Source organism: Archocentrus centrarchus, chromosome 17 (assembly GCF_007364275.1).
Source record: "Archocentrus centrarchus isolate MPI-CPG fArcCen1 chromosome 17, fArcCen1, whole genome shotgun sequence".
In the NCBI taxonomy this organism is placed as follows: Eukaryota; Metazoa; Chordata; class Actinopteri; order Cichliformes; family Cichlidae; genus Archocentrus; species Archocentrus centrarchus.
In genome coordinates, this window is record NC_044362.1 from 33,391,560 (window position 1) to 33,406,221 (window position 14,662).

At 42.1% G+C, this 14,662-nt stretch overlaps 1 protein-coding gene across 1 annotated transcript in view; it reads right to left on the reverse strand.

Moving 5' to 3' along the window:
- tmeff1a (transmembrane protein with EGF-like and two follistatin-like domains 1a) overlaps positions 1–14,662 on the reverse strand; it is a 113,815-nt gene that overhangs the window by 34,133 nt on the left and 65,020 nt on the right. Inside the window, exon 4 of the mRNA XM_030751987.1 lies at positions 2,622–2,651. Within this exon, the coding sequence (XP_030607847.1) occupies positions 2,622–2,651 (30 nt within the window). The remainder of the gene's footprint in view (positions 1–2,621; positions 2,652–14,662) is intronic.

A 14,662-nucleotide genomic window follows, 5' to 3' on the forward strand; every position in this document is an offset into this window, starting at 1 on the left:
TGTCTCCAGACTTCAGTGTTTTGCAGTAAAAAACAGGGATGTTAAGTGGTTACATTCAAATGAAACTCTGCTGCTTTGAGTTTGAATCCAAAGCTTTGTACAGAAATCCAAAATTTGGCAGTCAGCCTTTACCAAAAAGAAAACCAAGCCTTTACAGTTGAGCTGTAACAATGTGACCCTCTGAAAATGAAAATGAGAGCAGCAAAGCTCAAAGAAAATTACAAATTACAGTGGGGAAGAAGGACTTGGCATCATCATGTCTCCCAATCAAGAGGAAATTATTCACATGGATGATCTGTGAAGAGGGAAAAAATCACCACATCTCCACATAATCATTCAAATCACTCGACACAAAGAACTTATCAGGTGTGAAAGGAAAGCTTTCAGATTTTAAAGGACAGACACTGCAGGCAAAAATCTACCTAACAGATCTCATTAGCAAACTCTTTCAGCCTACTTTAAGGACAGGTTTTTTCTCTACTACAGGTTTTATTTAGTTAAGATTGTGGTCCTTCTGACTTTAGCAAGCAATGATCTCCAGGCCAGACGATAGACTACCATCTCAAGCTTGCAAAGAAGCTGCTGCTTCAGGTTGAAGAGCTCAGATATCTCAAGGTTCATAAGCAGGGGAAGAGTGGAGCAGGAGACTGATGGGCAGATTGTCTGTTATGGTAAAGAGAGAGCTGTGAAGGTGATGCTGTTGGTTTATTGGTTGATCTACCCTCCTCTACGGCCACAAACTTCAGCTAGTGATGAAATAAATGGTTTCCAGAGTCATTGGGAACTGGGCCGTATTCAGTCCATCTGATTTGGCCTGTTTAGAATCCCATTAAAACATAGTTGAAAAGATGACAAATCAACAGCTTTTAGATTGAATTGAAATATGAATGATGAGAAGTCACATTTACAGGTCATTAGTCAAGGTCGTTTAGTAAATGGCATCTCTTTACATATAAAACTACAGAGCAGTTCTCCATTGATTTGAGGTCTAACCACAACAGAAGATGTTGGCTTCATATAGAGTGACTTACTGAGCTCATACTGGAGTGGTTTGCAGCTGAGACAGAAGCCACTGGGATGAGAGTGTGAGGACATGGTTGTCAGCTGAAAATGAATGGAGCGTCCACTCTGGTTTGGGGATGAGTTGATGTCGAGGAGTTAAAAAAGGACAGTGAGGCAGACACTGCCGGTTTATTGGTCGATCTATGTTCCTACTTCCACCTATGGTCACGTGCTTTTGGGTAGTGACTGAAAGATCGAGAACGTGGATACAAACAGCACAAACGAGCTTCCTCTGAAAAGTGTCTGGGCTCAACCTTAGAAATGTGAGGTGAGGTCCACATCAAAATGAGCCAGTTGAGGTGGCTCCTGGACACCTCCTAGATGAAGAGAACTCGCTGAACAGATAGTATCTTTCTGGAGGAGGTGGCTCAGGAGAGGGATGTCTGAGCATCTCTGCTTAGACTGCTGTCCCCCCAGTCCTCAAACCAGATAAGGCTCAGAGTGATACATGAACAAATCCTCCATAAAAACAATCAACACATGGTGAGGAATAAAACTGGGATATTCAAGTGCAGATTTCTGAGAAAGAATTCATTTTAAAACCGAGCTTTAAAGATACGTCTTGTAAAATATGTAATTAATGGAAAACCATATTTACTGTAGAAGTTTGGGTTTCTCAGTTTATTAATTACATAAAAGCAATATTTTTTTTAATTGCAAGTTTCCTAATTTGATTATGAAACTGAGGTACTCTCTCATTAAATGTGCACAGATTTGTGTAAATGTCCAATAAACAAAGTAAAATAAACACAAAGAACTAAATGAGTTATTTAGACAATTTCATCCCACTACTCAGAGAAGAAATGGAAGTTCATCTCAAATCTAACCAATGTGTGTGTGTGTGTGTGTGTGTGTGTGTGTGGGGGGGGGGGGGGGGGGGGGGGGGGGGGGGGGATCATGTTTTAAAGTGTTTTTCTGCATTAATACCTGTAAGACAATGTCATGATGTTGTTGTTGGAAACAGTTTAACAGCTGTGAACGTGTTTAAAGAGCTGCAGTCAGTTTTTCTAATTCATCTCCAAGGCTCTGCCATCTCCTGCTGCTCATCAACCCCACCCACATGCAGATGGCAGAGGACGGTGGAGGTACTGCCTCTCAAGCAGCCGCCTCCAATTAAAACCCCTCCAGCAGCCAAATTAGACAACAAACACTGTGGTCCATGCTCACAGATGGTTGCAAAATGTCTCTGTTGCCAAATCTGGCAGCGGTGAGGCTTTAAGCTCGACTCCCACAGGACAGAAAAGACCAGCGTGTTCTTCAGGGAGGAGTTAATGAAACCTTTATTAGAGGACTTAACATTCAGCGAGAGGCTGCAGAGGCACAGAAAGACTCTCAGAGGCTGAATAAACGCTTCTGCATGGAGGGGTCGCTGAGCCGAGCTTTGACCTCAGCAGTGATTAGTTTCTTCATATCAGAGACGGCTCACAATACAAGCAGTTAATGTTTGTGCAGGGCAGATAACGACTCGCTGTAATTGATTTGTGTTTGACTTTCACCCGCAGCAGAAGTGAAGCAGGAAATGAAATCTTTAAATAGCCCAAAGAAAGACAGACACTCACCGTCTCCGTCTCCTGAACCAGAACCAGGATCTGTGAAGACACAAAAAGACAGGAACTGTCAGATTTCGGTGTGTAATTAAACCCTTAATCCAACCATCTCCTGAAGACGATGAAGCATTTTCTCAGTTTATTATCCACAGAACTGCATTTAAACTATGTGCTTTTACAGGCTTCATTTATAAAGTGGCGATGGCTGCTATTCATTATAAACGAGACTTGAATTTACATCCTTAAACTTCCAAGGGAACGTTTCAAATCTGTGCAAATGTCCTCAGTGCCAGGGATGGACTTTATTGGCATTCTTTATCAATACCCTTATTTCTTCATAATCATAATCATAAGGTAGACCTGATCAGCACTAAAGCTGTTTTATTGTCAATGAGTTTGAACACTATGGAAAGAGGCGTGCATGTTACTCAGGAGGGTAAAATCTTCACTACCATGAGCAAAAATAAATAAATAACCTTGGAGAAGTATTACTTCAATGGATTCTTGTCAACAGGAAGAGACCACCAACAGAACCGGGCTCGGGGAGGGGCATGAACACTTTGCTTGGACAGACCTCTCAGGTAATTTGGTGACTCAATTTAGCTTTATTTTCAGTGGTCGTAAAAAGGCTGGATAACATTCTCCACAGCTTTTCCACACCCTTTCATTCCCGTCACATATGCTCAGGATGAATCTGATCTCAAACATCAAAAGCACAGGGTGCCAGTGCTGGACCTACCGGTTCTAGTATTCTATATGCCGGTCGGGCTCCAGGGTGCTGGGCAGTAAGCACAGGACCGACTAGGGACATCGGGCCCACCCTCATGGAGTCTATTTCTGATTGTTTGGTCAGAGAAATTCACACCAGTGGGTGCTGGAGGTCATGTTGTAGCTCTTCTACTTCTGCTGTATAGTTAATACTAAAATTTTTTCCACTGCATGGATGGAACTAAAAACCATTATAAAGAATGTAAGTGCAGGCCTTCAAAATGAGACTATTTCAGCCAGGGTACTGTAATCTGTAAACCACTTCTGACATTTAAGTGCCCTTTACGTCTGCTCTGATTTCAATGGTTGTGTTCTGGGACAATCAGTGACAAAAGATATAAATTAAGTCATAAACAGCAAAAATCAAAGAGCTGAGGTGGGTTGCAAAGTGGCTTGCAGGCGTGCAGCAGCTGTAGGCAGGGTGAAGCAGCTTAAATACTGAGCCTGTATTTATCTATAGGCTGTATCCAAATTTATCAGGTGGGTCACTGGTTTAATAAGAGCTACAAATCAAGAGCTTACAATATCCAAATTTAATCAGAAATTAATCTAAATTTAACTGAAGCATCATAGTGCAATTTTCAATGTGTGTTTAAACCAACCCAAAGATATGAAATCTGACACACAACCTGTAAATATTTCCTCTGAACTCCAAAATCCAGGCTGCTAGACTGACAGAAATGATGGAGAACTTTGAATTGCATTCATTCATATTCATTTGTATTAATAAATCCATTAACTCCTTTCATTAAGTTGCCTGATCATTAAAAAACAAACAAACAAAACAAGAAATCAACGTAACTTGAAAATACATGACCATCATTTTATTGCAAGTACAGGTATGAAGATATGAGGGTGTCTTCCTCTCTGGCAGCAGGTCTAAATAAACAGGATTATGTTTGTGGCGCCTCGTTGGCTCAGACATGCAGCTCCATCAGGAAACTGACTGACAGCATAAAACTTGGCGCAGCTGCCTCGAATTAAGAAATGGATGGTGCATTTGGAGTTCCTGGCACACTGCTGCTGCATTAAGAAATAGACACAGGTTACTTTGTTCAATTACATTTCACCTTTAGCTGCGTCACTTCTTCACAAAGTCAGGATGAGATTGTTTCTCATAGGAAAGCAGGAAGAAATGGTCTGAGAGTGGGTACAGATATTAATGGTTCTGTCAGCGTGGCATTGATTAAACATGAAGAATTTTGATTTCAAACAGCAGGTGCGACTCTGTCGAACCTCTTAAAAGGGAAAAAAACTCAAAAACGAGTGGGTGTGGGAGACGTTAATTTAGTAATGAGAAAATTATTTAATGTTCACATGGAAAAGGTTTCAATATTTTCTCCAAAATCAGTGAGCAATGGGGCCTGCTCTATGCTGTACTATTTTATGTCCAGTATTCAGGCTTAACAACGTGACAATAAATTGTCCACCATGTTGGACGTGTGATGCTATAGCATCAGTGACTACACAGAGGCATAGAGACCGCTCCATCTGGCAACCACGTGTTGCAAATTGGGAAAAATGTAGTGAGAGGTTGCAGGAGATTGCTTTGCGTTGCTAGGTGAAATTGGTGCTGCACCAAAGGCTTCCATACAATCACTGTGGTCACTAGGAGATTACCACGTCTGCCTGTAGTTTGCGTGGAAAACTTCTTGTCTGCAAACACTCGCCAACTACTCTCTGAAAGGCAGTGAAATTGTGGAGAGACACAAACTGGAGCTGGAGACCATTTGCCTTCAAAATAAAAGTTGTGCCTTTTGAAACTTGGTGGCTGCATGTTGATATCCCACTTTTTCAAGTTTTACTACTGCTCAGCTAGTATTTTACAGACAAGTAGGTATCCTTCATATAAACTACGGTAATCTGCTAGCAACCAAAGCAATTACATGGAGGTTTTTTGGTGCAGCACCTTCTTTACAATAGATGTCAGTCAGCGACAACTAGCGATGTCCATCAACCAATCGCCAACCAATCAACGACCGAATGCACATTTTTTTCCTAGCACCCAGTAGTGGTATCACTGGGAAAATATGGCAGACAACTCTCGAGTAATGTGTGCATGACAATAGACTACACCTCAGGGTTCTAGCTAGCGGTTGATGCCTGATTCTCAGCCAGGCGGAGTTACTGGAAGAGATAATCACTTGATTGTTTAGCTAAGATAGTTAACTATTTACTGATGGCTAAAATCAACACTTTATACATTATACATAAGTTGGTATCATGGCTCACGTTAGCTGGTAAGATAATTTGACCACCAGCAAAATGCTACCTGAAGCCACAGCAGTGTTTTTTGTTGTTAAGTGGAGTTTATGTGTTGTGCTGGGAGCTAAACTAATGTTAGCGAGTGTAGCAGAAAATTTGACCCAAGTCCTTCACATAGTCTAGAAATTAGTCCACAGACTGCAGAGGCAACGAGGATTCAGGAAAGTCACATTTTCAACTTAAAATCTTTTCTGGCACTGGCAATAAAAAGCATTTAATTCATGAACACAAGGTACCTAATGCACATTTAGTGGAATATTAAATTTATAATTGCACTTCTATGTTCTCTGTGCAACTGTGTTGGAAATGGTTTCATTTGCACGAATCTAATCAGAACTTAACAAAACAAGAGCCTGAAACAGACGTTTGTTGGAAATGGACAGAAAGCTCTCCGAGATTTGATCACATAAACGAAACATTACAAAGCTGTATTGATTTGTCTGAGGCGCATTCAGTTATACATCAGTACAGAGCGCATTATAGAAGCTGATAACAAATACTGATTAGATTTGTCCTAGAAGAGACAAAAGATAAATCTCAGAAATATATGCACCCTAGGAAATGAGGAGTCACCTGGTACAGATTGGAAAGGAACAAAAGTGAGACTTTTTTTTTTTAAACCAACTTAGCTTGAAATAAGAATATAAAACAGAAGCTAATGATCACTGCTGGGGATTGGAAGGAAATCAGCTGTCAGTCAAACCTCATTACACTCACTGATTGCCAACATTTTTATGTACTCATAGGAAAGGAGTAAAGGTAGAAGGAACGTGTAGGAAGGAGAGTTATGAGGAAATAAGAGAGCTATACTGTAGATAATAAGTAATGAGAGTAATTACAGGTGGGAGAGCAGCACTGAAAACTAAACCTGGTATAAAATCAGTCCACTGTCATTCCCAGGAATTCTGATACTGTTATTTCTCAAAGTTGCTGATGATGCTTTGTTTCTGGTCATATGGATGCTTGTAAAGGTCTCCATGACATGATATTAACAGAGTAATTTTCAGTTGTTATCAAAGACTATTTTTGTACTTAAACCAAGAAGTGAAAGTCAACATGGAAATGAGGGGAAATGCTTTTAATCACGGATCTCTTTTTACTCCTGTTGATTTTAATTTATTCCTTTGTTAGTTTTCTTTGTTAGTTGCCAATTTCCTGCCACACCTATTTTCAATCAGTTAATTACTCTCCACAGTTTATATAAATATATATATATATATATATATATATATATATATATATATATATATATATATATCACCGTTTTCCTGTGTCACTTACCAGATTGCCGTCATACCATAGTCACGAGTTTGTATAACCCGTGTCTTTTGTGGCCCTTTCTGACCTGTAGCTCAAAACAGCCAAACTTAAATGGTTGAGTCATATAAAGAGTCACTCCTGTACTGTTGTTATGAAGGGTGAAATTATTATCTATAGAGCCTCAAACTGCCACAAACATTTATTTCTGGTGTAAAGTTGGACATTTTAACACGGGAGTCTGTAGAGATTGACTCACCTTGGAACAAGCCTCAAGTGGCCAGTAGAGGAACTGCAGATTTTGGTGTTTGGACTGAAGTGCTGTATGAGTGTTTGTACAGGTGTGGGCAGGATTCCTGTATCAGTCCATTTACACTTTACTGTACCATTAAAGGTGACCGTGTGTTTTCAATATGCTGACAGTATTTACAGAAGACTGATAGAGGTCTGCTCTGCCTCCTTTGTCCTTTGGATCCTCTTCCTCTGTGATATTCACCAAACTAAACTAATCAGCCCATAAAATAAAGTGTAAAACATGAAATGGCCTCAGAGCCTCCTGGCTGCTCCACCACCCTCCCTCCAGTTACCTGATGTAGACTCTGCAGCTGTGTAACAGAGGCCTGTATCTCTGAGCTGTCCCTGTCAGCAGGGTTTCACCCTGTGGGATGACAGCAGATGGGTTTCAGAGGAGTACGGTGGACGTTTGCTACATTTCTTTTCTTTTAAAACAAGTTATTTACCAAAAAATAAAGCAAAGCTCAAATTTGAAGTTTACTGTTGATCAAAGTTGAAAAAGCAGGAACGCAGGCAGACAGGAAGGAGTAAAAAGATGAAAGGTTGAATCAGGCTGAGACGCTTTAGGTTTCAGATCCATGTGATAAAAAGAGGCTGTAACTGAGCCGGACACTGAATCTCAGACACTCTTTCTGATCAATAAACTTCAAAGAACCTCTGATTTATAAAAAAACAACTTTGATTCTGAGAACAGAAAAGAGAATATCTTCTATTTAATCTGTGAAAACACCTTCAGCAGCGTCTCTGCTTTTGTTACACCGTCATCAACCAGCCACAGATGGTGGAAGATTATTATTATGATTAGGATACGTAACTGTTCATTAACCGCGCAGACGCGTTCGACTCCTACAGAGTTAAACTGAAGAATCGACGGCTGCAGCCGCACAGAGTCGACACACAAACCTGCTGAGGAAATGAAATGTGGCTGACCCTGTGCTTAATGAAGCAGGCCGAGGCTTTTACTGCAGCTCGCTGCTTCCTCTGCTGCGGTCCACATCTGTAAATCAATCTGCTTCCCAACGCTAAATATCATTAAAAGGTGTTCCTAATGTGCAAAATAATGAAAAGCAAATGGGCCCTGACAGGACGAATCATGAGCCCAAATCTGCCTCCTGTCAGCATCCTGACACACATGGATCGGTGCAGGTGTGATCTTTCATTTACAGCATTTAAACATGAGTCACACTATTCATAACCCAATGCTACATGAAGTCTACGGTTCAGATCGGGGTTGGATCGGCCCGTTCTCCTCCTGAAACTGCATCTCTCAGAGTCGCTGGTGTGACTCACTCGAGGCTCCCCACGGCCTCCGGTCTGCACCCCTGAGAGGACCCGTCACCTCCAACTCATCATCTGCTGATGAGCAGCTTCACTGATGTGACGGAGAGCCTTATAACCAAAACCACAGTCTGCTGCTAACCCAAATAATTCATTTTTAATGCCAAAAACCGAACCAAGATGTGACTAATCCCAAATCATGTCTTTACGGTGCAGAAACCTGACTGACTGGGTTTTAGATTTTAGTGCCTAAACTTAACTGAGTAGCTTTTACTGCTTAAAACTAACCAATAAAAGTAAAAACACTTTAAAAAGTCTCCTTTTCAGTCTCCTGGCTTGAAGGTAATCACAGGTAAACCAGAACACCTCCTGGTGAATATGGTTAGATACAAATTAACTGTTACAATTTGACTAACGTTTCAGAAACTAAACAGAGGACCTCAGGTCACCATCAGGTCACCATCAGGTCAACAACCAGCTGTCTCAGGTTAAAATTAGGATTGGCTTGTTTTAGCCATTTTTGCACTGCAATTTCTTTTTCTGCTCCAAAACAGGCAAAATTATCTAAAAAGGGCAGGAAGGTAACCGAACCCAAACCCCACCCACAGCCGAGATGGTGCTCCACTAACCTGGTGGGTGTCGAGTAGTTAAAGTCCATCTTAAATGGCTCACAGGTTTCTGGACCAACTTTAGCTGCAATCCATTCAGTGGCTGTTCAGGCAAGAACTCATAAATCTTAGTCTCATAAAATCAGGGGAGCAACAAAGTCAATAGCGGCCGTCCTCTGCAGACTAACAATTCTGACGAATATATTAAGACGAACTTCTTAAAGTTCACCAGATTGAAAATTAATTCATGTTTATTAACTGCATTGACCTTAAAGCCACAACCAACCCCACAGAGATGTAAGAATTAAGGGAACGATTTAAAAAAAAATAGGAACATGTGATGTGGTTCCTCAGACCTCATTGGACTGTAATAATCAGACTGAGAACATGGTGAGGTATTCTGTGTTTTTCTTGTTAGAACATGAAACACCTGAGCCCAGCACACAGTGCAGCCCTGAGACGTCCACACCAGCTCCTAATTAACGGAGAAGTTCTGTTTCATCTGCGGCAGATTCAGGACCAGGGCGAGTGCTCTGACACATAATGAACTGAACAAAGAGTTCTTCTTTGCATTGACTCGACGATTGATTCAGAAACTAATTGTGAGGCCAAGCAGCAGATCTGAGATTAATAAAGACTCCCACCTCTCCCACACCCTTACACTGGCCTCAGTGTAAGGACACAAGTCTTCTTGCTGTAGCACTAAATGCTGGCTTCAGATATAAACTGGTGCGGGACTGGACATAATTTCTGGGGACGCCGGCCCGGCCATCGATAAGCTCATTCTGGCTCCAGCAGGGCCCCGTTTGTATCTCAGGTTCACATAAACATGAAGGAAAATCAATAACATTGATGTTTGTCCCACAGCTGCTTACTGCACCTGCATAATAAACAGCACATGATATCGATAGCTGCTTCCAGTTTGGTGTTTAAAGGGGACCTCGTGCTCATTTCCAACTCTGATGCTTTTTTAATTTTATTATTGGACTCCATTACAGCAGCTTTGTATGATTCACAGTTCAAAATCATCCTTTTTACCTTCAGTCGAACCTCCGTCTGACACAGAGGTTCAAACAGCTCAATCAGAGCTGATCTACGGGAGCCATCCCTCTTCCAGTTAATCAGACTGAGTAGACACTGGCTCCCATTCAGCCAGGGTCCAGAACGAATGAGGCTCTCTGGAGCTGTAACCCTCAAACTAGAAACTTACTGTGGTAAACATTATTCTTCTGGAAATTTTCACCTTTTTTTGGAGAGAAGAGCTCGAGGCAATAGCTACATTTTTTTTTTGCATTTGTGGCCACAGCAGCTTTCATTGATAGTGGAGGGAGACAGGAAACGGGGGGGAAGATACATGGGCAAACTGGAGACAGGCCGGGACTCGAACCCACACCACCTGCACCGCAACGCCGCATATTATTTATTATATATATATATATATATATATATATATATATATATATACGCACTGCTCAAAAAAATAAAGGGAACACTTAAACAACACAATATAACTCCAAGTAAATCAAACTTCTGTGAAATCAAACTGTCCACTTAGGAAGCAACACTGACTGACAATCCTAATGCAGGACAATGCTAGACCTCATGTGGCTGGAGTGTGTCAGCAGTTCCTGCAAGATGAAGGCATTGAAGCTATGGACTGGCCCGCCCGTTCCCCAGACCTGAATCCGATTGAGCACATCTGGGACATCATGTCTCGCTCCATCCACCACAGACTGTCCAGGAGTTGGAGGATGCTTTAGTCCAGGTCTGGGAGGAGATCCCTCAGGAGACCATCCGCCACCTCATCAGGAGCATGCCCAGGCGTTGTAGGGAGGTCATACAGGCACGTGGAGGCCACACACAATACTGAGCCTCAGTTTGACTTGTTTTAAGGACATCAAAGTTGGATCAGCCTGTAGTGTGTTTTTCCACTTTAATTTTGTGTGTGACTCCAAATCCAGGCCTCCATTGGTTAATAAATTTGATTTCCATTGATGATTTTTGTGTGATTTTGTTGTCAGCACATTCAACTTTGTACAGAACAAAGTATTCAATGAGAATATTTCATTCATTCAGATCTAGGATGTGTTATTTGAGTGTTCCCTTTATTTTTTTGAGCAATTTTATTTTTATATGTGTGTGTGTGTGTGTGTGTGTGTGTGTGTGGTCGCCTGCTCCATCACTGAGCTACACAATAGCTACACTTTCATTTTAGACACTTTTTCCATCATAAAACACCTTCCTGTCAGTAACCGGGACATGACGCCACCCTGTGCCACTTCAGGCTATTTCAGTTTGAGGCTCGAAGTGAGCAGCAGGCTCCTGATAGCACCACCTTCAACCACGTGGAGGCTTCAGCTGGGCTTTATGCTCCACATGTCTGATGGAGTTATTGGTTGGAGACGGTGCCATCGAGGGAGTGTGTCCTGTGGTAAACACACCAGTCAGCAGGTATTTTTATTAAAGTGTTTTATGGGTAAAATCAGCTTCTGTGCAAGAAAAACTGAAGAAAATAAATGTTTTATTTTAAGGACTTTCTCACAAATGCCCCCTTTAAAACTGAAAGTTCAGAGTTCTCAATTATATTACAATATTAATATTTCAGATATTACATTGTATTACTTGGTCAGATTTGAACATATTTGGCTTTGTGGTGCTTTGACTGCAATTACAGCTTCAGTGTTTATGTCCTCACCTCTAACTGGTGATGGAGGCTTGTGGGTATTGTTAGGTTTTTAGGTTGTAAGTAATAAAAAATAAAACCACTTGGTATAACTGCCCTTGAACATTTTCTGGAAACAAAAAGAAGCCTTTCTGCTCATTTTCAACTTCAACTATATTTTAACTACAGCAGTTCTGCTCAGTTCAGTTATAAATTATGCATATTGATCTTATACTGACCTTGGTGCATCCCCTAATTAATTCATTCTCCTTCTGATGCAAGCTACTTTAGCTCCTCCCCCTTTAAGCCAACTTTCTTCTGATTGGGTGCCCCATGCAAAAAAAGACTGGAACAGCAGATGGGTGAGGTTCACTGCCACAGCTGTGAGCAGTGAACCTCACCTATCCTCACTATCCCCTCTCTATGACATCATACAGATCTGATAGGAAAAAAAAACAAAACAGATTTAGGCTCAAAAGGATTAAATCCACATATGCTGGTGTCATTATCTGAAACTCTGACTATACTTAATATGAACTGGAACAGGATATATATGACAGAAAATAAGGAACAGCAGGAGAAGTTCACTGTAAAAGTTTGGTGTCTGAACTTCAGAAGTATGTAATGTCACATCATCTTCCTCCAGCTGTGAAATCTGCTCTGCTCTCCTCAGCCAATAAAGTCAGAAAGCCACAAACAAGAGTTTTAAAGAGTAATAACTCTGACCCGAGGCTAACGTGGAGTCTCAGGCTCTCAGCTGGGCAGCTACACCCACCACTGACCTGGGATCAGATCCCAGTGAGGAGCCTCAGCCGTCCTACCTCCCGTAACCTCTCAGACTGCTCTGTAAGAAAAAAAAAAAAAAAGTGACCCCAAAATCGCTGCATTACCTCCGTCTCCTCTCCTGCTCGGGGAAATAAAATCAGCCGAGCTTTCGTGCCTCGGCTCACAGCCGTCAAACGCTCCAATTACAGGAAGCATAAATCTCAGGGAGAGGAAATTGCAGAAGGCCAGGAGGGAGCAAGGAAAGTGGAGGGCACGAGCTCTCCGGTGTAGTGGGTAATGGGAGCAGAGCATCAGGCAGTGCCTCCTGGGAAATCAGGCCACTGCCCCTGCAGATGGAGTTGACCACCACCACCACCAGCGCAGCTACTGCGGCGTTGCTTTAAGTTTCCACAACTCATTTCTCAGGAGAGGACACATGAAGCCTGACTTGGGGGGGGGGGGGGGGGGGGTGCTAACATGCTAGTGCTTTAGCGCAGCTCTGATAAATGTCAGCTGAGCATCCAGCTGTGATACATAAACCAGCAGCTTTGGGAAATGAAACCTGATTTATTCCTCACATGCAGTCCTGCAGCTGTGCAGCAGATGGCCAAAGGTTTGTGTGGATATAGCCAGTTCCTGGTTTTTGTGCTTTGCCACTTTCAATTCTATGAAAGTCAGATTTTCAGGAGTTTGAGTGTTTCAGCATATCTGCTGGTTCCCAGCGAGGCGCTGAAAAAACCGGCAGCGGCGCTGCAGGGAGCAGCAGCTTCAACATCTGGAGGAAAGGCTGGCTGCAGGTCGCAGCAGCGCAGCATGTTGGTAATGTGGTTTTAATTGTCCCGATGCAGTAAAACTCCATCTGCTCGCCATCTTAAGAAGATCCAGCCACTTAAAGTAATCAGACTACTGTCGGCCCTGTGCTGTAATCTGATTTCTTAAACAGAATGAATTAGTGGCTCTAACAGGATATAAAGGCTTTCAGGGTAAAACAGGCCTGAGTGAAACAATGAAGGGGCGCCATGATGGGAGAACATACACAAAAGAACCAAAATGATAAGATTTGAGATGTTTCATGTCTTCTGAAGAACTGAGGCCATAAAATTAATCTGAATGGAAACATTTTTAAATGATCCAACAGCAGCCATGTTTGGAGGGCTAGTGATATAACAGTTAGGGTAATATAAGCACATTAGCACATGTTAGGGTTGATGAGGGTCCCCAGTGAGACAAACGCCATCATCCGGCAGGAAGAAGATGACAAAAATAGATCAAATGTCAGCCAGGAGAACGTGAGATGATCCGCCCACGGCGCGAGTCATTAGTACGTCGCTGCGAGGTTTGGATCGCTCACCGTGAAGAAGTTTTGATCCTGAGCTTCATGTTCACCCTGAAATCTGCGTCGGCCTGATTCTTTATTGATGTGCTCAAATATTTGTGTGTTGTACTCTGAGTTTTTAAAGACGTGCAGCACATGAATGAAAAGCTGCAGAGACTCAGAATAATGATCAGGAAACGCCTCGAGTAGAAACACAGTCGATACATGACCAGCTAACAGGAAGATTTCTACTTGTTTGTATCCAGAGGGTCAAAATTACAATAAAAACAAATAGATTAAATATTAAACACTGGACGAATGAAGCCAACATTTCCACTGCAAAGAGTGTGAACGAGTTCAGATCAAAGACAAACGTGGAGATTTTATTCATCACTCAGGAGGACATTTGTGATTGTCTCACTGAAGGTCGGTGAAGACGTTCCTAAAATATGAACTTAATGCTGAAAACGATCTGCAGGCCGAACAGGATAAGAACTCCGGGCTGATCCATCATCCAGTCGTCTTCACTGTCTTTGTGTACTAGAAAAAACTGAAGTAGAAAACGATGATTGGACTGTAACGTTAACGTTAGCACTTTCAGACTGTCAACAGTAAAAACCAACCCAAAGAGGAAGTCCTGGTAAACGTGTTCAGAGTTCTCCTGCGTGCTGCGTTCGATCCCCACGGCCGCCCTTTCTTTGGAAACATGGATTGACGAGTGTTGATGAAGATGAAGATGAAAGCTAATAATAAGTGTGTGGAGGTGTTGGCTGTGATCACAGATCAGTGCATATGCAGGATTATCAGAACACATCCCAGAGTCCCGATGAGCTCACCGCAC